Source organism: Maylandia zebra, linkage group LG14 (assembly GCF_041146795.1).
Source record: "Maylandia zebra isolate NMK-2024a linkage group LG14, Mzebra_GT3a, whole genome shotgun sequence".
NCBI lineage: Eukaryota > Metazoa > Chordata > Actinopteri > Cichliformes > Cichlidae > Maylandia > Maylandia zebra.
The window spans coordinates 24,582,365-24,605,453 of NC_135180.1; the positions used below are offsets into that span (position 1 = coordinate 24,582,365).

The 23,089-nt window shown below is 42.2% G+C and overlaps 1 protein-coding gene across 1 annotated transcript in view; it reads left to right on the plus strand.

Moving 5' to 3' along the window:
* ppm1lb (protein phosphatase, Mg2+/Mn2+ dependent, 1Lb) overlaps positions 1-23,089 on the plus strand; it is a 55,766-nt gene that overhangs the window by 27,068 nt on the left and 5,609 nt on the right. Inside the window, exon 2 of the mRNA XM_004543576.6 lies at positions 16,225-16,441. Within this exon, the coding sequence (XP_004543633.1) occupies positions 16,225-16,441 (217 nt within the window). The remainder of the gene's footprint in view (positions 1-16,224; positions 16,442-23,089) is intronic.

The following is a 23,089-nucleotide window of genomic DNA, read 5'->3' on the forward strand; positions in this document are numbered from 1 at the left end:
TTTGCATAAAAATAGAACAAAGCTAGGTGTGGGGCTCTGAAGGACAAATGCAATTCTAATAGATGCTAAAAGACAGGCCTATGAAGACACCAAGCTCTTCTCTTCTTTTCTCTTCTCTCTTCTGCAGCCTTGAGTGGTCTGTATGGGCCTTTTTTTATTATATACAAATACATCTTACAAAGTTTTAATAGTGCTGCCTTCGTCCTCAGCACAAGGGCATCTGTGAGCTGATGGATATCTGAGAAGTGCTTACCCAAATCCCCTGGGTCCTGAACGGAAACAGTCATCGTTCTTGGCTTACATCTGTTCGTTTAAGGAAAAACTGCAAATTTGCAATAATTTAGTCCACTTGCTGACATATTACTGCATGATAAGCGGGAAACAAAACTGTTGGACCTATGGTTTTTGCATCATTAGAAGTAACAAATGGCTATAATATAATATTATGGGTTACTCTGACATTTTTTAATTACTTGTTTGTGTGTGCACAAAACCCCAAAGAGTCCCAACCAAAATGGTTTCTTTTGTTAGCCCTCATTAATCACCCTATGTGTTTCGAATATTATTTGAAAGGAAAAAAAACAATAAATCTTTATAAGCTGTGCTTATTTGCACTGTTGAGGGATGTTGAGATTATTTTTGCCACTTTAAAAATGTCTAGATTTAAAAACTATTTGTTCACCTTTTTTAACATGAGATGTCTACTCAACTGCTCATTAACACAGTTTTCTGATGAGCCAGTCACATTGGCAGCAACTCAATGTATTTAGTAGGGATGGGTACCGGTGTCCGGTGCCATGATGGCACCGGTTCTGACATAAACGGTAGTAACCAGACCGAAAAGCAGCGCACATTTCGGTGCTTTATTTCGGTGCTTTTTTTTTTCCTGAGCTGTGATACACTTCTAGCCAATCATTTTACGTTTCCGAGGATAGTAGGCGGGGCCAGGTACGTACGTTCTTTTATGCAGAGCTACAGATTAAAAATGCCCAAGGCGAAGCAGTCAAAAGTCTGGCTGTACTTCACAGCAAAAGATGCAAACTCAGCAGCCTGCAACAAGTGCTTTAAGCTGATACTGTCAAAGGAGGTAACTCCTCAAATCCGATGAAACACCTAGCGACGCATAGCGTTTTTTTTTCTCCAAAAACCAAGAAATGCGCTGTATTTGATAGCTTGCTGCGAGACCTCACACCGAGCGCATCTACTGCGGTGTGGTGCCTGTTATCGGACCCGGAGTTAGCAACATACCTAAAAACACGAAGAGGAGAGTCCTGGCCCCTAGCCCTGCCAGTGTAGCAGAAATGATGACGGATGATGATGGCAGCAGCAGCAGCCGTTCTTCTCTGCGTGAGTAATTTACGTTGAGTAGGCTAACCACGTTATTAAATTAATGCATGTAAGGTGAACTAGCAAACATCATATCTACATGCGGCTGTCTTCTTGTTTGATGGCAGCTACTCCCTTCACCCTGGCCAAAAAGGCTAAAATGACCAAAGAAAAAGAGGGAAACAGCTGAACATGAGCGGTTTTTGGACAAAGTTTGTGTTTTTTTCCATTGATTAAGCACTGCTTCCAGCCAAGAGTGATACCATATATGCCCTATAGCTGCAGAAAAGGCTAACATTGTTATCTTTTTACAAAAACCAAATCAAATCAAATCACTTTTATTGTCACATCACATGTGCAGGTACATTGGTACAGCACATGTGAGTGAAATTCTTGTGTGCGAGCTTCACAAGCAACAGAGTTGTGCAAAATACAATAATGTAAACAAGCAAAATACAAGAATGGCTACATCTGAAACTAATAAATATATGTACAATATATAATAGTATATGCATTTCTGGATGTGTATAGTAAATATTTTCCTACGTGTGTGTGTGTGTGTGTGTGTACACATATTTTACAAATTAAATAGAGTAAACAATAAATAAAATATATAAAATATACAGAGTTGAGACATGTGCAAAACAGTGGCATTACTGTACAGTATGGAGTGCATAATGTTAAAGTTCCAGTAGTGAAGCTGAGGTGTCTATGACGTGTTCAGCAGTCTGATGGCCTGGTGAACCAGCTGAATATGAGAGGTTTTTGGACCAATTTTGTGTTTTCCATTCTTTAAGCACCGGTTCGAGCACCGTTTAAGCACCGGCACCGTTTCAAAAGTACCGATTTGGCACCGGTATCGGATAAAACCTAAACGATACCCATCCCTAGTATTTAGGCATGTAGGCATGCAACCTGATGAAGTCCAAACTGAGTATCAGAATGGGGTAAAAAAGGTAATTTAAGTAACTTTGGGGCATGGTTGTTGATGCCAGGTGGGCTGGTCTCTGGAGTTAACAGAGAATGGTCTGAAAATGAAAATAACATGTGAGGTGAAAATGTTAATTTCAGAAATCAGAAGCCGACCAGGTTGCTTAGAGCTGATAGGAAGGCAACGGTAACTCAAATAACCGCTTGTTATAACGACAGTATGCAGAAGAGCATCTATGAATGCACAACACATCGAACCTTTAGCAGATGGACCACAGCAGCAGAAGACCACATTGCGTGCCACTCCTGTCAGCTAAGAACAGGAAAACAAGGTTAAGTTCAATGTGGTGGAACAGGAGATTGGCATCAAGCATGTAAAGCTGACAAATCTGCAGCAGTTGCGTGATCCTATCATGTCATGTGCTGAATGACAGTTGACTAAATAATAAGCTGAATAATTAATGCACTTGAGCTCTAAATGGGCCACTACCCATCAGAAAACACAGTCACCACTATGTCTGAATGCAGCTGTATTATATGATAGACAGGACTGCCATTCACGGTGCATATTGTCTGTGATTGCACTAAGTAATCAATAAGGCATTTTGCTTGCCTAAAAGAAAGAAATTCACCCGCACAGTGGACATGTTGACTCTGCAGCTTGGTGACACAGCTCTCATTTATTTCTAACCCACCCCCCACCCCCGTTCACTCTTTTTAGCTAATCCGATCAGAGTGTACTTTCCTACAGAGACTTGGAAGAAGAGGCCTGTGGGAAGTCTTCCCTGCTCAGTTGTGTCGTAGGACTGTGCGATATTTATTCAGAATCATCATTTGTTTTCTTGCAGCAGTAGTAAAAGCGTGGGATTGCGTGTGGTTGTTGCTGGCTCTTGGTAATAATAGACTTACTGAAGGTGGAGGATGAGAAAGTATTCAAAGTGCTGTCAGTGGTGCAGGCACAACACAAAAGTACCACTTTCTTACAGTAATACCTATTCTAACACATATACCTATAATCATGACTAAAGGGTTGCTTTGCTGAAAACATCTTCCTTTCATTTTAGAAAATGGGCTCCCAACCTAGAATTCCTGTTTCCTGCACTTCTAAAACCCAACTTCAGTGCTATTTGTGGTCAGTCACGGCTTCTTTGGGTTATTTGCTTCTGTTGAAAGTTAAGAAAAGGAACATTTTATTCTGTGCAAAGCCAGCTGTGTGAGAAAAAGCCTATCAATTAGGCTTGAAAGTGTTATGTGTGTGGTTTTGTTTAATCAGTCCCACACCTGCAAGAAATGTGGCAACACATCCAAACTGTAAGTGATTCTCTACACTTATTCTTTCTCTGTCTCTCACTCGGCTCATTTTTCCTCACCTGAACGCTCGTCTAAAATGGATTTTCACCTCTGTTCTCTTTCTCTCATCTCTTTATTTCTTTTTTCTTTTTTTTTTTGCATCACTCTCACATCCTCATCGTTGTGTTTGTGGCCCATTCTGATTTTATGCCAGTTGGAATCATTTTAATTGCCACCTCTCTCTGTTTTGAAAGACAGGTTTGTGGCATCTGGAGGCCCTAGGCCAAAGGCTGTTTCTATCTGTCATTGACATGCAGGCATGAATATTGGCACCTGCACTATGGTGCACATAAGCTAACGGGCTACGCTTTCACGCTGCTGCTTAGCACTCAGATTCATGTTGCTAATAACTCAAGAAATTACAGGGCTGCAGTGTTACTTTTCATGAGTGCCACTTTCACACTATGGCAGCTGTTTGTGTGTTCGTGCAATGTGTAACGTGTGTTGTACGTATGTCAAAGAGAGCAGCAAGATGAAAGTCTAAAATGTTATTTACAGCCATGTTGGAGATGTGGGCATCAGCGCCTCTGCACCATTCGCTTAATATTCCCCGTGATCTCCTGTCATTTGCTATTTAAGTAGCTGCACTTTTCTTGCTGTTGAATGTGGGAGGAAAACAATGTTACTCGCACTTAAAAGCAGACCCAATGTGCCAGATATTATTGGCTGACTTTCTCTCTGTTGATGAGTAACATATCATTTGAGCTTAGAGAAGCCAAAGATGTCATTTAGACCAAGTATTGTTCTTGAATGGTCCTCCTGCCTAAAAGCAAAGCATGCGATGTTTGTTGATTGACATAACAGGACCTGCAGAACAGTGACACCTTTGAGAAGAGTTTGTGGGTCTCTTAAGTGGTCATGTCACAGCAAGGTTGTAATTTTCTTGTGAAATGTCATGTTTTTGCTTTGTGGTGAAGTCATTGATTTTTTTTTTTTTTAAGCCACAGCAGTGGAGTAGTGTATGGGGAGAGGAGAGCTGGCAGACAATGAGACAAGAGATGTAGAACTTGACACACAACAAAAGGTTCTCAGCAGGCTTCAGAGATCCCAAGGACCAACCCTCGTCAACTGATCGTTTGATTTACTTGCCTTTATTCGTGTTACCAGTCAATCAAAATAACTTTTGTTTACCATTCATTTATAGAATTTACAAAACCAAACTAAGCCAAACATTGTTTTATTGCGTAGTCAGCAAGAATGAGAAAGTGGTAGAGATTAACTGAAAACACGCAATTTAACTTGTCAGCGTAACACTGCCAGCCATCATATCGTGCCTCCTTGTAGTGATTCTGTTTTTACATAGTGCTTCTATGTCCACTAACCAAACAAACCAACCGAATATCCACTGATCAAGACCAACATGAATGACAACAAGTCAGCTATGAAGTGGTATGAATCTCAGAGCACGATCTGTGGATACTGAGGTGCATGATGCGCAGAGGACGCCAACCTTCTGCAGAGTCAATCACTTCAAACATCCAAACTTCGTGTGACCTTCAAATTAGATCAAGAACAGTGCTTAGAGAGCTTCGTGGAATGGGTTTCCAAGGCCAAGCAGCTGCATCAAAGTCTTACATCGTCAAGCACAATGCAATGCGTCAGATGCAGTGGTGTAAAGCACGGCACCACTGTACTCTGAAGGTCACAAATCAAGCTTGTCTGTCTGGTAATCTGATTGAGGAGTCTGGGTTTGGCAGTTGCCAGGAGACATGTCTGACACTTGTTGTGACATGTGGAGCGTTTGGTAGATAAGGGATTATGGTGTGGGGTTGTGTTTCAGGAGCTGGGTCCGGCCCCTTAGTTCCAGTGAAAGGAACTCTTAATGCTTCAGCCATTTTGGGCTATTTCACGCTCCTAACTTTGTGACACAGTTTGGGTGTGGCCCCTTCCTGTTCCAACATGACTGCACACCAGCGCACAAAGCAAGGTCCACATTGATGTGGATGATCGAGTTTGGTGTAAAGAACTTGACTGGCTTGACTTGCATGAGTCCTGACATCAACCCCCAGAACACCTTTGGGATGAATTAGAGCAGACACTGTGAGCCAGCCCTTCTTATCCAACATCATGTTTGACCTCACAAAGAATGGTCAAAAATTCCCATAAACAGACTCTTAAACCTTGAGGGAAGACTTCCCAGTGTTGAAACTGTTACAGCTGTAAAAGGTGGGCTGACATCATGTTAAACCCCATGAATTAAGAATGGGAAGGCAAAATAATGTATCTTCAATATAGTCATCTCAATTGCATAGCTCCGACTTCTTTTAAAACGTTCTGTTTGCAAGAGGGAGCCAATCGGAAGACTGTCCTACAGGGAGAGTTTAATCAGGTTGTGTCAGAGTATAAACTGAGGGACTGCCCAGTGTAAGATAAATAAGGATAATTCTGAACGCTAAATAATTCAAAGCCACTCTGGATGAGAGAATAAAAATATGGAGGTTAAGTGGACATAATAGGTCCTCTTTAACTCTCAAATATTAATCAGTATCATCAGCACATATCCAGTATCAGTCAGGCTGTAACACAAGCAGTTGAAATGCAAGCATACTTCAGCAGTTTTGTGAATCCTTTCTTGCAAGTACAGAGTTTTGAAAATGCGTGCAAGCCTTCTTTTATATAAACCAAACATGAGACCACTGTTGAGTCTGTATCAAGATCATAGACACTAACACGGTTGTCTTATTACCAGGTGAGGCTATATGAAGTGATGGATCAACTAGGCTGCTTGCTTCTAATAGACTCTTTAGGTTTTATATGTGTCTTCATCTCCTTTAATGGACTTGGCTGTCACAGGAAGGACACACGATGAGATCTTACTCTGAGATGTGTGTGTTGCGAGCAGAGACCGGAAAGGCAGACTGATGACTCCGAGTCTGTTTACTCGCTAAATGCGAATCACTTCCATGAGATTTCACTTTATGAGCAAGATCTCCCTCTGCAGTGTGATGGCTGGTTATAAGTGTGCAACTGTGTGCCTGTGTGTGTTTATGGTGGTAGATTTGGATTCGCAGGACGGTCACCTTTGCAGTAAAATCTTTATTGGAGACAGAACGGGCCAACAACCTGCTGTCTGTTGTCCACGGGCGCAGGTATTTGTGTGCTGCCAAACATTTGAGGGGACGTGCTGTCAGATGACTGGCGAGGTGGGATGTCCCGCCAATCCGAGACTTTGGCAGCTGTGACTGCGGTTACCAGATGTTCCTATCTTACTAATGTTGCCCCTCTTATTCAGTCACAGTCAGAAATAGAAAAGAGATGAGGCTAACTGTGTTTAGCCAAGAGGCAGTATTTCATGGCGATGTGTTTTTCTCTCTGTGAATGCTGAAGGCAGTGAAGCATTTCCTGCCACTTTTAATGGACTTCTATTCAACTTTCCAGTCCTCATCCATTTTTATAGCGCTGCCTTTTCCCTCTGAAATCCTCATTCACTGCAGATTTCTGTCCTCTTTACGCTGTCGGCTCTCTGTTGGCCCTTACGTATACCCTCTGCGACATGGCTGGTATTTGAATATGAAAGTTGCTCTGAGTGGTTTATTTTTAAATATTTCTTTAGCTCAAGTTGTCACAATGTGCAGAACTGTATGAGCTTTGTAGGTCCCTAAAGGGGATTTGTGGCTCACAGTGCCATCGCCCCACCCTCAGCCTCCCTGAGTCCATCTGTGCTCAGGATGTTTGTTGTGGTTTTGGGAGAGATTTAACAGCTGGAAGAGTGGAATGGTTTCAGATTTTTTGGTCTGGGCAAAAGTCTGTGTGTTGGGCACAAGGGTGTGTTTTCAAGGCCACACAAACACTTCCAGTCTGGCCCCAGGCTCACACCGCACAGGAAGCAAGTTATTGAGTTGTAATACTCAGGTTTACGATAGCTTTTCAATAGATTCCCTGCCCTTACTTACGACTCCTTTCTTTCTAGATTAATATCACAGCTGCGGTAGAAAAAGCTGTTACAGGATAATGATTATTTCAACAATCACATCTCATGGGATTCAGCAGATGGCTGTTATGGTAAAACAAGTCAAATGGATCCAGTGTAGATAAGTGAGGTGAATCAATAGATGTTCTGATAGAAGAAAAAATGTGATGTGATTAAAGTTAGAAAGCTACTGAGCAGTAGAAACATTGACTGTATATCACGGGTGTCAAACATAAAGCCCAGGGGCCAAAATCGGCCCAGCAAAGACTCCAATCTGGATCACAGGACAGCTATGGGAAATGTGAGGGAAGGCATAAATTTTGCACTTTTTTAAGTTTTACACCTTTTCCTGCTAATAAAGACGTCCCACATGGCCTTTCATATTATACCAAAGTAAAAGATAAACAATTAAATGACAGAAACAGAAACCTTCCTTTTCTCACTATCTACTATAGAAATTTATGGGGGGATTTTTGCGGGTTCACAGTTTAAAAAACAAACAAACAAACAAACAAAGGGACATATTCATATTCTCTTTCTTTTTTTTAAATTAAAGGGCAGCCTAGGTATTGTTGTTGAAATATTACACATTTAAGTCTTACAATTTAAGCCCAACATTTCCACCAGTTTGGCGAAAAAACTGAGAGCTGTTGAAATTGCACTTCTTTTTCTAATACAAAGATGTCTCAGGGATTAAGTGTAGTTAAACTTCTTTACACTGATGGAGTGGAAAGAGGAGTTTCACTTGGCTGGCCCACTCAAGATCAAAGTGGGCTGCATGTGCCCCACAGTGTAAAATGATTTTGACATGCCTGCTGTATAGAGAAGATGAAGGTAGCTTCAGGGTCTAAAACTTGAAGTCAATGTGGAACCACAGGGTGACTCGTGTGGTTGCAAAAAGAAGTCTGATTGTATAGAAATCTTTGAAAAAGCAGCTCTTGACTCCCTTAACTCTTTCCTCGTAAGTTTATGATTTTATTCACTAGTGTCATGCTCACCTCCAGAAGAGCTAAAAATGAGGATAAACTGGGGTTTTCTTTTAGAATGAGCATACCATGACCTTCATAAGAGTCCTCTTTGGTTTCTCAGCCTGATCCACCTCTTTTTGATGACATCTGGCGTTGAAACACCAGGATGCCCACATGCCTAAAGGCTGAGCTCGAAGCTTCCAAACTAGACTTTATGAGCCAGTGGGTAATGTCACGATGGCTGTGTACATATTTAATAAATAGCCTATGAGTAGATTCAAGTGTATGATTTAGTTTTATTTAATTTTAGTCTTGCCAAACACATCTAAGCTCACGTCTGAGCATAAAGCCTTAACGTTAGTGCATTAAAGTGCAGAAAAACAGGCTTATAAATAGCAAACCACAAAGTCCATTTAACAGCTTCTGCTTGTATCACACGGGTGTTTATCAGAGCACTTAGGAACTTTGTCTTGACTGAGCTCCAAAAAGCTCCTAAATGGATCTTGCAGTGAAATTGTTTTCCTGTTTCAACTTTTCAAATGATGACTCTGTGCAAGTACAAAAGAGCTTCTTTTTTTGTTACAGAGACAATGTCATACCAAACTAACACACACTCACATCCTACAGTATACTTGGCAAACCTTCAGCACATACAAAGCTCTGGTGTGCAGTCATGAAATTAGACCTTCATGCTCATGCTCTTCTAGACCCTGTGGACCGACTGAGCTCCGCAATGTCATTCTGAGGAGAAACATGCTACACCTCTGCAGTGGACACACACGGTCCCACTCAGCAACAAGCCCTCCTTTCTCCCTTTAATTAAATCCTTTGAATTATTCATTGATTTACGCTAAACATAAGTTATATCCTTTGCAGTGTCCATAGAACTAGATTGATGAACATTATATAGTCATTGCTTACTATAGTCAGATTGGACCTTTGATCACTGTCGTTATCTCCTCTATGACATGTTTTATGACTGTAATTTAAAAAGATTCAAATTGGAAATAAAAACAACAAAGGAAAATATTCTGGATCCCTTTTTCCAGACTTTTTTTAGTTCCCGCTGCTTTTGCTTTTATTATACCACTTTGATGGTTTTCTGTCACTTATCACAGGTTCCGTATTAAAGCTGGAGTCTCCCATGCTCCCCCTCTTCCTTGCTCTCTTTCTCTCCCCTCTCTTTAATGATGTGCTTGAGTGATGCTAATGAATGGTTCTCACACTGCTCCTCAGCCTCTCCCCCTTCATCCCCTTTCTTCTTCTTCTTCTCTCCATCTGCCTACTTGATCTGTCAGAAAAAGATTTCTCTTCTTGGGTTATGAGTCTCCCTCAGGGTGATTCTACAGGAAAACTCTGATGACTTCCCTCATTTTTGGGCAGCCTCGTGATATAATGGATGGAAGGTCTGACTATTTCTGGTGGACTGTGCATCGGAGAGGCTCACTGTTGCAGTCAGCAGGGAGTGTTTGGGTAACAGGGTGGATGATGCGCAGTGTGTAGGTGGCCCTGCTGACACATGAAGGTGTGTTTGTGTATAGACGTATAGCTTTGTGCTCTCTTGATGCACAAAGCAGAAGGAGAGCCGTGTGTGATGCTCTGCACCACCATGACTGATGTCGGGACTCACAGTTATAATGATCATTTTTAGCAGTGCAAAAATTCTATCTGAACCCATTTATTAACAAATCAATACTTTCATTCAGAGACTGTTTTATTTATCAAATACTGAAGTTCATTATCAGGCGAAAACATTTTTAGCAACTTTGACTGACGAGGACCCAACATTGGCTCCTCGTCATAGACCTCAGGCTCGACGTTGGCCAACGGCGACAGGTGAGAACCAACACCGATGAGAAGATCAAGTGGTGGCGTGCGCCCAAATGCAAGCGGAACCTCGCGGTGGCGCTGGGTGCAACCGCTCTTGACATTGACCCAAACCAGCCAGTGGAGGCCACCTGGAACAATATAGCCGACCAAATCCGAGAAGCAGCAACCAGCGTCCTGGGGAAGAGCAAGCCAGGAAAGCGCTTTATTGACAAGCAAATATGGTGGTGGAACCCAGAAGTCCAAATTTCCATGAAAGAGAAGAAGTCCGCGCTGAAAAAGTGGCACCAGTCCAGACACGACAAGGACTACAAACGGCACAAGATCCTGAAGGTGAAAGCGAAGAAAGCGGTGGCAAAGGCGGCGCATTACGACCAGCTGTACCACGACCTTGCTACCCCTGGAGGAGCGAACAAAATTTATCGTCTGGTCAACAGCCGGCATCGCTCCACACAGGCCATCGTCAGGTGTAACACGTCAAAAAGACACTTTACCCTACTTGCCTACTGGTGTTGGCCAGAGGGGCCGATGGCGCAATATGGCAGCCTCGCTTCTGTCGGTCTGCCCCAGGGCAGCTGTGGCTACAACCGTAGCTTGCCTCCACCAGTGTGTGAATGAATAGTGGCATTGTAAAGCGCTTTGGGTGCCTTGAAAAGCGCTATATAAATCCAATCCATTATTAAAGATTCGAATCAGCAAGTCCTGCGCGACCCGCCCGCCATCCTCAATCGCTGGAGCGAGCAACCAAGAATTTCCACACCCCCCAATCCTCAGCGCCGCACCCGTCCATGGCCCAGAACCACCGAATACACCAGCAGAGGTCAAAGATGCCATAAAGAAAATGAAGAATGGGAAAGCACCTGGCCCAGACAATATCCCTGCTGAAGCCTGGAAGCTCCTTGGTTTGCGGGGCGCGCTGCCCTCAACACACTATTCAATGCTATCACCCAGGAAGGCAAACCCCCAACGGCCTGGAGCACCAGAATCACAGTCCCAATCTGGAAAGCCAAAGGCAACGTGGCTGACTGCACCAACTACCACCCAATACGCCTCCTGTGCCATGCTATGAAGATCTTTGAGCGGATCCTGGATGCCCGCCTAAGGCAAATCTCCACCATCACGGCAAACCAGTGCGGTTTTGTCAAGGGGTCTGGCACTACTGACGCCATTCATGCTGCAAGGCTGCTTGTGGAGAAACACCGGGAGAAGAAATCGACAGTCCACATGGCCTTCCTTGACGTGGAGAAGGCGTTCGACAGAGTACCACACGATCTTATTTGGCATGCCCTACGTTCTCATGGAGCCCAGAAGCTTATGTCAACTGGATCAAACTATTATACACAAACATCACCAGCGTCGTCAGGTGCCCTGTGAGGGTGCTACCCTTCACTATCAATGTAGGTGTACACCAAGGCTCGGCACTTTTGCCTCTTCTGTTTATACTATGCATGGACACCGTGACCGCTGATCTCCAACAACCTCACCCATGGTCACTCTTATATGCTGACGACGTATTCCTAGTGGATCAATCTAGAAGTGAGCTGCAACAGCACACACAACAATGGAAGACGCGCCTGGCCGATCATGGTTTGAGACTCAACATCAAGAAGACAGAGTACATGGAAGCTGGCCCCCAAACTGATGGCACCATTAACACGACAACCTGAAGAAGCCCGACCAATTCAAGTACTTGGGATCGATGATCGGTGGCGATGGGGATACCCTTCCAGACGTGCGAGGAAGGGTCGAATGCCAGACCATCTCAAGGTGAAGATTTACAAGACTGTAATCCGCCCAGTTGCCCTGTATGGATCGGAGTGTTGGCCAGCCACCGCCGAGCACGAACAGGCCCTGCACACGATGGAAATGCGAATGCTCAGGTGGTATTTCTCAGAGGAAGCAATTCAGTTGAGATTTCTGGTCATCTCTCAACATGAGCATCATCATCTGATCGATCTTTAATGAATTCCTGCTTTAAGAAAGGTAAAAGGGGATTGCAACAAATATAATTTTAATCTCAAACTCCTTAAAGTGTGTTTAAATAGAACAAATAAAACAACATGAATATATACAAAGTACAATACTGTTCCCTTAAAAGTAAATGCTGCCCAAGGCAGCTCACTCTCCATTCAGAGCCATTTTCAGCAAAAATGCACATCAATCAGTTCATTTAGCTGTAGGATCAAGGAAAATACACAAGGAAACACATCTCAGTGCACACATGCCAAAAGATTTAGCAGTTCAGCGACATGAGTCACATAGCTTTAAATAATGCACAATTAAAAATTATAATTTTACTGATCATGAGTGTTTTCTATCTGAAACAGGCCTTTATACCACTTGTTCATTCACTTTTTCATAAACTCATCTTCATCACCTCCCACTTTTAGTTTCTAATTTTCTCATAATTTTAGTTCTTGCCCTCGCTCCCTCTCTCTCTCTCTCTCTCTCTCTGTCTCTCCCAGCTATGAAAACAACCTCAGATAGCCAGCTCTGTTTACTTCATTTATTCTGGCTCCACCCTCTTATTTTTTTTTAGCCCTCCCTGCATTCCTTCTGTGCTCTTATGCTGTTTGCTGTTCTCATTCTTAATTTTGTTCCCTTGTGTTTTGTTATTCTTGATTCTTGTCTTTTTTATTCTGTTCCAGTAGTCTCTATCCTCACCCTGCTCTACACCCATCCAACCTTTTCTCCCTTTATCCACTAAGCTGGCATCAGATGTGCCATTGTGGATCAGATAATCAAGTCTTGGCTTCCCTGCACGCACTGACTGGTGCATGTGCACATGCAGTTAAATAGTTAAAAGGAATGTAGCTGGAGAAACGGTTTGTGGCCCCAGTGCTTTGTTAAGGACTGGCAGACAAACAATTAAACTGCACACTAATTGACTTAGTGTAACCCAAGCTGACAAAAGACTTCCTGTTCTATGTTTGACCTTTGAACTCGGTTTGTGACTCCTACCCCCTTCATGCTAGCCACGGGATGAGAATATGTCATCAGGGATTGTTCTCAGAAAAGATTCATGGTGATTTTGGAATGAACCTCACTTTGGGAGTAGAGCAAAGTGACTGTGGGAAATGGAAAATGAAAGACAGATTCATGCACATCCACACATGAATAACAGTGTTTTGGTTTCATTGGAGAAGATAGGGGTGGATTGACAGAGCTTGCAGAGCAAAGCTTCAACTATGCTGACAAGATATAACAAGAGAGGAGTGGAAGAATTGTTTTCATGTGTGGAGAAAAAGCAGAGGAGGCAGTGTTATCTAAGTCCTTGAAAGCAATTTCCCAGAGCAGAATGAGATATAGATGGAGAGTGAAAGAGAGGGAGGTATGGATAGAAGAGAGAGCTAAATGGGGACAGTGTATGAGCACTCGAGACATCAGGTTCATCTGAGCTTCTCTGTCATACGACCTCTAATCATTATATCCAATGCCTGGAAATTGCAATCCTTTTCCCTCGTTCTGTTTTCTTAATTGACTGCTCTTCAATCACCACAAGTGTTAGGAGGGGAAACCACATGAAATATGAGCTTTATGAATCTGGGATCATGCAGACCAGAAGCAAGTTAGCAGTATATTATCTGACATTTGTACCTCATGACCTTGGCTTGGCCTGCTTTCTCTGAAGCCCGGGCCTGAGGAGGCAGGCATTATTTGCTCTGGACCTGCGATGGGAATCTGTACAGAATCTGTTGATGTCCTTAGAGTAAAATAGATAGTGGTGAGGATAAAGTTTCTCTAGCTCAGCTCAATCCCACAGCATTAGCCTGTGTACACTTGATTGGCGGTGCACTTTTCTTTCTTTATCTCTGTTTATCTGTGATTTATCTGCTTCAGCAAAACCGAAAGAACAAGCGGGTTACTGCTAGTCCAGCCTGCCAAAGTCACCGTGTACGTATCTGTACTTACTGCACTTGCAATTCTGTCTCCAAAATAGGAAAAGTTTTTGGAACATGTTGGGAAATCAGCTTACCGTATTTCCCGGACTACAAAGCGCACCTGAATATTAGCCGCACAAGCTAAAATCAGGGGAAAATCCTGTTTTGTACATACATTAGCCGCACCTGACCAAAAGCCGCAGGTGTTTCAATGTTGACTTATCATATGTAAGAGAATATGCACAAAGCGAATTGTCAGGAAAGAGATGGCTGTTTGGAGACATCACTTTTATTAATATTTTGAAAAACAAGTTATGGGTACATATTTGCATAACTTTTTAGGTATATGTACAAGTAGCGGTAATTACAAGTACGAAACATGTACTGTGCTTCATAAATGAGTAACAAATGTAGTACATAACAGTAACCTACAGCACACCAGAAAAATAGATTCAGACTACCTTTTAGGCTCAGGTGCAGTGACACGGCTTTAACAAGAAGAAAAGTCAGTCATTCCCACCATCTTCCCCAGTGTCGGATATGAACAGGTTCAGGATGGCTTCGTCATCCACTCTCAGCTCCTTTCCTTCGTTGTCACTTTCAAAACCAAAGAAATCCTCGTTGTCAGTGTCAGAGTCGAACACCCTCAGAAGGGCCGTGGCGGTGTCCTCCTCTCCATCATGCAGCAGTCCAGCCCTTTGAAATCCGTTGGTGATCATGGATGTTTTCACACTTTTCCACGCTGTCAGAATCCACCGGTGGAGTTGAGCATAACTTGCTTTTCGCAAGTTTATGGCCGCTTGTCATCCACGCCTCCCGCTGAACGTGTAGCGCTACTTTGAAGTTTGTTTTTCGCGCTACTTGTACGGCACTATGTTGCCTGGCGGATGGACATGTGACCAACATACTACTCTTGAACCCCGATGTGTATCCGATCACATGCCCTTCCGCCAGGCAACGTAGTGCCGTACAATAGCGGAACAAATAAAACAAATCGTCTTACGATATGACAAAAATCATGGACAATCCATAGAAAAGCCGCACCTGACTAAAAGCCGCAGGGTTCAAAGCTTGTGCAAAAAGTAGCGGCTTATAGCCCGACAATTACGGTATTTACTTTATTGCTGGTAAGGCAGCTTTAAATCTTAACATGATGACTAAACTCTGGGGAGCTGCTGGCAAAAAATAGTTCCACCATGTATCACTCCACATGGCCTCAACATCTTGTTTTTACATTCTGGGTTTTGTAAGGATTTAACAAATAAAAGATGCTAATCTGTGAGTGTTAGATGTGCCAGTTGGCAGTTTTGGGATATTTTCCACTGAGGTATGCTAGCGTTTCTCCACCTTGTCTGATCCCCCAACTGTGAATAACTCTGCTTCTTGTTCCTGGGTTCTGAGTTCATGCAAACAAATGCATATGTTAGATTTATTGGCCAACCTAAACTGAATACACAGAAGAAGTTATGGCACTCAGAAAAAAAAGGATTCTCTACCCTCAATAAACACGAAGCCATAATTTTGTGCAAAGTGCAACTAAAATATACAAAGTCAAAGATTTATTTATTCAAATAATTAATCAGTGAGGAAAATGTGCTTAAAATAAACTGAATGTATACCAGTCTAGTAAATTTGATTTGTTACAATGATTACATTGTAACGCATGTAACAAAATTACATGGAAAATGTATATGCAAATAAATTAAAGTCACCATTTTGGGCAGGATTTATTGTGTGGCTGGTTGCTTGTTTGATTTTCCTAAACCTTAAGTGTATATATATCCTCAGAACTGAGAAGCTGCCTTTAGTGCTGAAAAATGATAAATCACCTCTGCTCATTATAACCCTTAAGTATTCCATGCATTTGAAAATGGAGACCTACGCATCCTATGCTTCTGCTTAAACATAACCAATTAAAAGAAAAGCACCCTCATCAACATGTCAGAATTTATTCTCTTCTAGCACCAAATTTTTTTTTTTTTTATCTGCAGTCATCTAATTCTACTTGTCTCCCTCTGCTCTCCATTATCAGGCTGCTGCTGAGTTTGCTAAGACCCACCTGCCAGAGGCTCTGCGCCAGCAGCTACTGACCTATGAACGGGAGAAAGAGCGAGACAGGGAAAAAGACAAGGAGAAAGATGAAAAAAGGGAGAGGATAAGCCTCTCCTACCCCTCCATCCTGGAGCAGCAGATACTGACGCTGGACAGAGAAATACTGGAAAAGCTCTCTGCCGCTTACAACGAAGCAGGTGCGTATTTGCCCGTTCACGTAACTTCACACATGATACGTTCTGCAAATATGCCAACTTTCTGCCCTTTTTTGTTGTTGTTGTTTAGATGCTACATTTGTTCGGTAGCTAGCAACTATCAAAATACACGCATACAGTATTTCCGCCTACACGTGCAACCACAAAACTAAAGAGCATACAGATAGCGCAAGATGGAAGCAAAAGGTGTTTTGCTGCAGTGTCCCCTGTAATGCTGCACACAAATTATTTTCTTCTCCACTATTTCATTTGACGGTTGTTGAATAGTGACTGTCAGCACCCCAAGGCCTTGCTTATTCAGCTGTTTAAATACAAGTTGATCTTCACAAGGCTTGTAGTAATTATCTCGGGAGGCATGCAAGGAGAGAGTGGTAATGCAAGAGAGAGAGATGGATAGAAAGAGGTAGGAAAAGGCTCAGAGGAGTGGATTCATGTGTTGGAAGTGTGTTTTCTTTTGTTTTTTTTTATTTATTGGTTAAAGCTATACAGTATAGGGAAATGGAAGCTCAGAACCACAGGCAGAATAAAACGAGAACAACAAATACAAAACAGAAAGACACACAAAGGGTCGATGGCAAAGTCCAATCTAAGTGCAGCTAAACAACCTCAGGAAAGAGGAGGAGAAGGAGGAGAACGATGTGGACATATTCATGAACATGAGTGATTTTGTTTGAGTTTCATAGCAAGTCTTCCTTCTGTGCTGCCTTTATTGGATTATTGAACACAAAGTCAAGAGAGTTTAAATATGGATCGTAAGATTATTTCCTGGTCTCACTGCAGTGACTTTCTGCAACCTCAACAATTCAGCATTTCTGTGGGAAGGTCAGTTTTCCTTCCAGTGCCCCGGTTAAAGTGAAGGTGAGAGAGTAAATGCAGGAGGAAGGAGTCTCGAGTAGGTCTTTATTTACAGAATCTGTCTTCAGAGTTGTAACTGCAAAGTTTTGTTTGTATGGACGATTTTCTTCAAGTGCAGTTAATTGCAAAGTTACTGAAAGCAGCTGTAAAGAACTCACATGGGGCAAGAAGAAAAAAAAAAAGCACGTGGCCTTCATTAATAATTGTAAACATGCATCACAGTTCAAGGGCCGAGCCTGTCACTTGTAATAGACCTGTGAGGTCAGCTGTCACTTGAGACGTGCTCTTTTGAAGTGGGTTTTGGGGGGGTTTTGTTTTTCTGCACATTTTTGGGGGTGGTGATCATCATGTTGCCGTGTTCTCAGGTCTTCGGTTATTTTAGCGATGCGGTGACTACATACAGTTTCACCGCCGCCTGCTGCAATGCTGATTCAGACAGATCTGCCTTCCAGATGCAGCTGAATTACCTGCTTTTGTTTCTGCAATTAAAGCAAAATCCATTTAAACGGTAATCAAGGCCGAGCAGACAAAGCAATTAATGCGTGCGTAGCTAATACACACACTCCATTCTCGCCAACCTTCTGTGATGTAAACAGGTGAATTTTTCATCATTTCAACACCTCCGGCACCCACACCTGTGTAACATGCATGTTAACTGTAAGCCCTAGACATGCTGTGGAATATGAAATATAATCCTTTATTTTATGGCGAGTTTACTCTTTCTGTAACGAGCAGGAATGAAGGTCAAATCTGTGAAAAATTAGTTATAGCACATGGGAATTCTCTCATTCAACCGATGACATGAGGGTAAAGAGAAAGCATAGAGGCTAAATGAAAACCTGCATCAACAGTGACATGTGAATCACATCTAAGGTGGCGAGGCGGTCACGGGTATGAAAGAGCCCCTGAGAAAGCCTCACATCCTTCTGTGAATGCTTGACATGTGACAAAGGATGTTAACGAGGTCAATTAAAAACAGAGTTGGAGCTTTCAGTCTTTCAGCTGATCCTTCCTTCTCGAAGGTTTGGTTTTGCAGCTGAAGTCACCTGCTCTTCGATGCTTTATCCTCCACCTCCTTTGCTGCCTCTCCATCTGGAGATAATCATCGGCTTTCTGATCTGTCACTCCCAAAAGGGGCCAAAAGTAAATCTCCTCTCCTGATCCCGCTGCCTTCTTCTGTTCTTAAGTGGACCTGTTGCATTGAGTTTTAAAGATACTTTCCACACATCCATCTGCTCGTATCTTTTTCTTATGCCCCATCCTTCTTTTTGGACAGCACAGCGAGACAGACTGACATGATGCTTCTAGATAAACTTGCAATCTCCATTACAATAAATGGGCTCCTGTGTTGTCTAGTTCAGGGATTGAATTTGCTGTGGCATTTGTTGTGGCTTTCTTGCAGGTGTCTCGGGGGAATCTGCTGATCAGGTAATTGTGCATTCTTGTCCTTGTATCTGATTCCGCAATCGCATCGTTTAGGGCGCGCAGCTCCCTGCTTTCTGTAGTAATCGGGGGGCCTAAATTGAGCTAGCAGGGGAGGGAGTGAGGCAGAATAGAGATACACACTCTCAATTCAGCTCCCCGTCCCCAGGACAACAGCGTATCAGATTTATCCCCCTGTTCATTCATCCCTGTGTTGTTTATCAGCGAACACAAGCGCCTCAAAGAAAGATAAGGAAGATGGGACTTTGATGCAGTGCCCAGGAGCTTAGAGTCTATTATGGAAACAGTCTCCTTAATGCTGTATGGTATTCTGCTTGTACCAATCTTTATGTGGCTGGGTGACATGTCTGCATGCAACAACAGAAAAATGGACTGTTTTGCTTTCGTCCAATAATCTGCAGTCAGCAGAGGCCACGCTGACCCGTTAGCCATGTCATCTTAAAAAAAAAAAAAAAAGGCGTCTGTCTATTCTATTAAACAACTATTTAGGTTGGGAATGTAAGATTTAAATTTGTGCAGAAATATTACGTGCACCATAGTCTGTCTCCAGGAAGATGAAAATATGTATAACAAAAACAAATTAACTTTTTTGCACAGCAGAAATTAAACATTCATGTACCAACCTCACCCTACACGGCATCATTTTGTTCACATCCTCTCCGGTTTCTGACCTCTAAGAGACACTGTAAGGGTTCCCGGAGGTCACCGGTCTTTATTCATTTTCATCTTCAAATCTCTCAAGAATGAAGCTCCACTTAGTGAGGCACTACTCGTTGTGTTTTTGCTCTCATGCGTATGTTTTTGTGTTTCTTTATTGCCATTAATCATTTAATTTTAGTATGTTCTGTGTGCCACATATTCCCCTTCAGGCAAATATTTGTTTATACCAAATGTGTTCGGTGCAGTTTTTTTAAACCTACAGTGCGTGTGGAACGAGGCTGTGTAAACTGTGGCAGATCCAGTCCTTTTTTTCTTTTCTTTTTCATAATAATGCCAGTTACATATATAAAGTGAGGTCAGTTGCTTTTTCATTAGATCATTCTGAAAGTTTTTTAATTAAATGTATTTATTTGCAATAACAAAAAGTCAAATAAGCGTGTCATATTTAAGGTTGTCAAACCTAGGCCGTAACCTGACGTGCACCTCCCCAGAAATCTAACTACACATCACTATCGATAGAGACCACCCAGGCTTAAATGCAGTAATTTGCTCAAATTTACTCAGTTGATCAAAGTGGAATGGTTTGAAAAGATCATTTGAGCTACGGTGTCATGATCAAAATCTGACCATGAACTCGGTCTGCTACCACCTAATACTACAGCTAGAGTGGTTGTTGAAGTTGTTCGAAAATGTCGGCTCTTATAAATTATTTTTGATCATAATCGGACAAAACTCAGCCTCCTGACTGTGTCTGTGCTGCTACTTAAACAGAAACAGTTACAGCTGACTAAGTATGACTGATGGCTGTTGTTACTTTAAAACGCACTTTAACTAAATGTTTGTTCAAACAAAGTCAGCTTGCAGCAGTTTGTTTCAAACTCTGCAGCCACTTTGTTTATGGGGCAGAAGAAGAAACAGTTTGAATTTTGGTGCCAGTAACTATGAAGGCCAGCAGGGTGTTATGATCCCAACTAATCACTGTGAAGGCGCTTTCGAGCATGTCATCAATGTCATCAATGCCTACCCTGTGACCTGAAACTGATGGATATTTGGTGGCTGCACATCAGTCTGTAGTGTTTAAAGCATGGAGAACATTATTTCTGGGATTAGGTAAATAAAGTGAGAATAGGACACAGCAAAGATTAAAACCTTTTTCCAGTATAAGGTTTTATAAATGTTGAGGCTAGAGAAAAGTAGTTTACACTGGTTGCTGTGACATCAGCTTTTTTGGCCAACAATATCTTTTATTGAATAATTGCCCAGTGTGAAGTAGTCAGACTCGAACGCCAAGGAAGGTGGTAGGGAAGTGAGCAATTTATTTACAGTGAATTTAATTTCATGAAGACTGAAAAGAAAAACAAAGTAAGTATGAACAAATGACTTAATCTGTAACATAATAAAATATAAAGAAACGTGACTGAGTATTTGCCTTAATTTGCAGAATGTTTGATTTGCCGGCAACAAAACGCTTACACAACAAACCCGGGAAAAAAATGGAGAGCATTGCAACTGCTACTCCACTTTGTCACAACCAGTCACAGCATTATATATCTGTATAAAGAGGAAAAACAAACAAAAATCCTTATGTGAATAGATTATTTATAGGGTATTAGATATTCAGATGTTACCAACATCGAAGTCAGAACAATTCTCTCTAGATAACTTAAGAGAGGGCCCTAAGGGCTCTGAAAGGCCTGATAAAATTAGTGGCTTTTTTCAACTGGCAGTGTTGAAGCTGAGGTAGAATACCATCCCTTCATTTTAAAAAGTCAACTTTTTGCAAATGAGCCTCAGAGCATGCCATCATATAAGCCCTCTCTTCATGCTTCCAGTCTCTTTACAGCAGATTCAGAGGAATCCTCCAGTAATACGTGATGTAATTTAGGAGCAGACCTCAAGCATTCCTCTTTCTGTTGTGGTCAAAGGGAGGAATAGATTATGACTGATCAGTTTGTAAGTATTTAAAAACAGACTGAATGGTAGGAAAAGCTGTAACATCAGCTTAACACTGAAGAAAGCTAGTATCGAACACGTTTGATGGGCTCCAACGTCAGACATACGTCACAGTTGCACCTCCGTTGTCCTGAACTCACCATGGAGACTTTCTAAAGTAGCTGCTGCCCACTGCAGGACTGTACAACCTTTGGATAGATTGAAAAAAGATTGTAAGCTTGTTGTGCGTGCGTGCGTGTGTGCGTGTGTGTGTGAGGAATTCGCTCTCACCTTAGAATTCAGGTTTTAAGTCTTTGCAAGATTGATGTTATTTCTAAAAGACTTGTTAAGGTCTGTAAGGCCTCGGGGCGTTAAGCTTTTTATTTTTTCTGCACCCTCTTGTTTGTGGGAAGGGAAAAGAAACTGGAAGATTAATTATATTAAAGGTTAACTCTACCAACATTCAGGTCTCGAGGTCTACTACACAAGTTGTATAAAGATCAATTAATGAGTGCAGCATTAGAGAGAAGGCTTTGCTGGCTTCTACTCATTTCTGCTGGACGCGAAACTGAAGTTTGGGCAGATAAATTGCGTGGAGGGTAAGGTGGCCACTGGGTTTTGACCAAGAAAGGAGAGCATTTTCCTCCCCTTACCCTCAACTTCTTCCTGTTGAGAGGGTGTTTTTCCTTCCCACTGTCGCCAAAGTGCTTGCTCGATCATGGGGATTTTCACTGTGTTTTTGCAAGGTTTTTACCTTACAAAATAAAGCGGCTTGAGGCGAATGCTGTTTTGATTTGGAGCTATGTAAATAACATTGAAGTGAATTGAATACCTCTGTTTGTGCTGTTTATATTAAGCATGCATTCCAGCTTTAGGGGAGGAACGTTAAAGCAGATTAAGGTTTGACTTTGACAACCAAACTCCCTGAACTAGACTAACTAGAATAGATATGGTCATAGCCCAGTTAAATCAAATCTTCTGCTACTCTCCTATTTTGCCAAGAACGAGAGAGTGGAGAAATGATAGGTTGGTTCGGCTTTGCACACTAAAGCCAAAGCTAAATCTTACACAGGGCTCCAGAAAGGCTGGGACTGACCCCGAGGAAGCTGCTGTAGTTATTTAGGGGTGAAAAAAAATGAATGGAATGAAAATAAAAACCTGAGACGGTCTGAGAGGCGTGATATGCAAATCCAGAGTGTTGCTCTGACTTTATAAAGCAGGTCGAAATGATCCACATTCTAAAAATAATATACTGCTCTAAATGTTAACAGTTCAAGTCCAAGGAAGTAAGGCAGGATGGCAGCTCTTAAGGGATAAAATTACTGTGGATGTGCTAATGGGCAGGTAGTGTTTTTAGAAAGGCTTTGAAGAAGACCGCGAGGTAGGGCGAGCGCGATGGTGGCAGTCCTGACCCCACATTTTTCACCTAAATGCCAAGCAGGTTGGCTAAGTGCATAAATCCATTCGGGTGCTGTGGATACACTTAGACTGAACTCTCCAGATGTATTTGAGAGCATAAATAGAGCCCGTCAGAGTTTGCTAACTGAAAGAGTGAATTAGTGCAGTGTTGCAAATTGAAGTGAGAGACTAACTGGGGTTAAGATGTTAATGGTATTGGAGTGTTGAAGGTGTGCCTGGCCAAGCTAAGCCCATAATTAGCATGAGCACAGGGTGCATATGGGCCATGGTGCCATTTTAATAGGGAATGCTGAATGTGTGCACTGAGAGGCTGGGCTAATT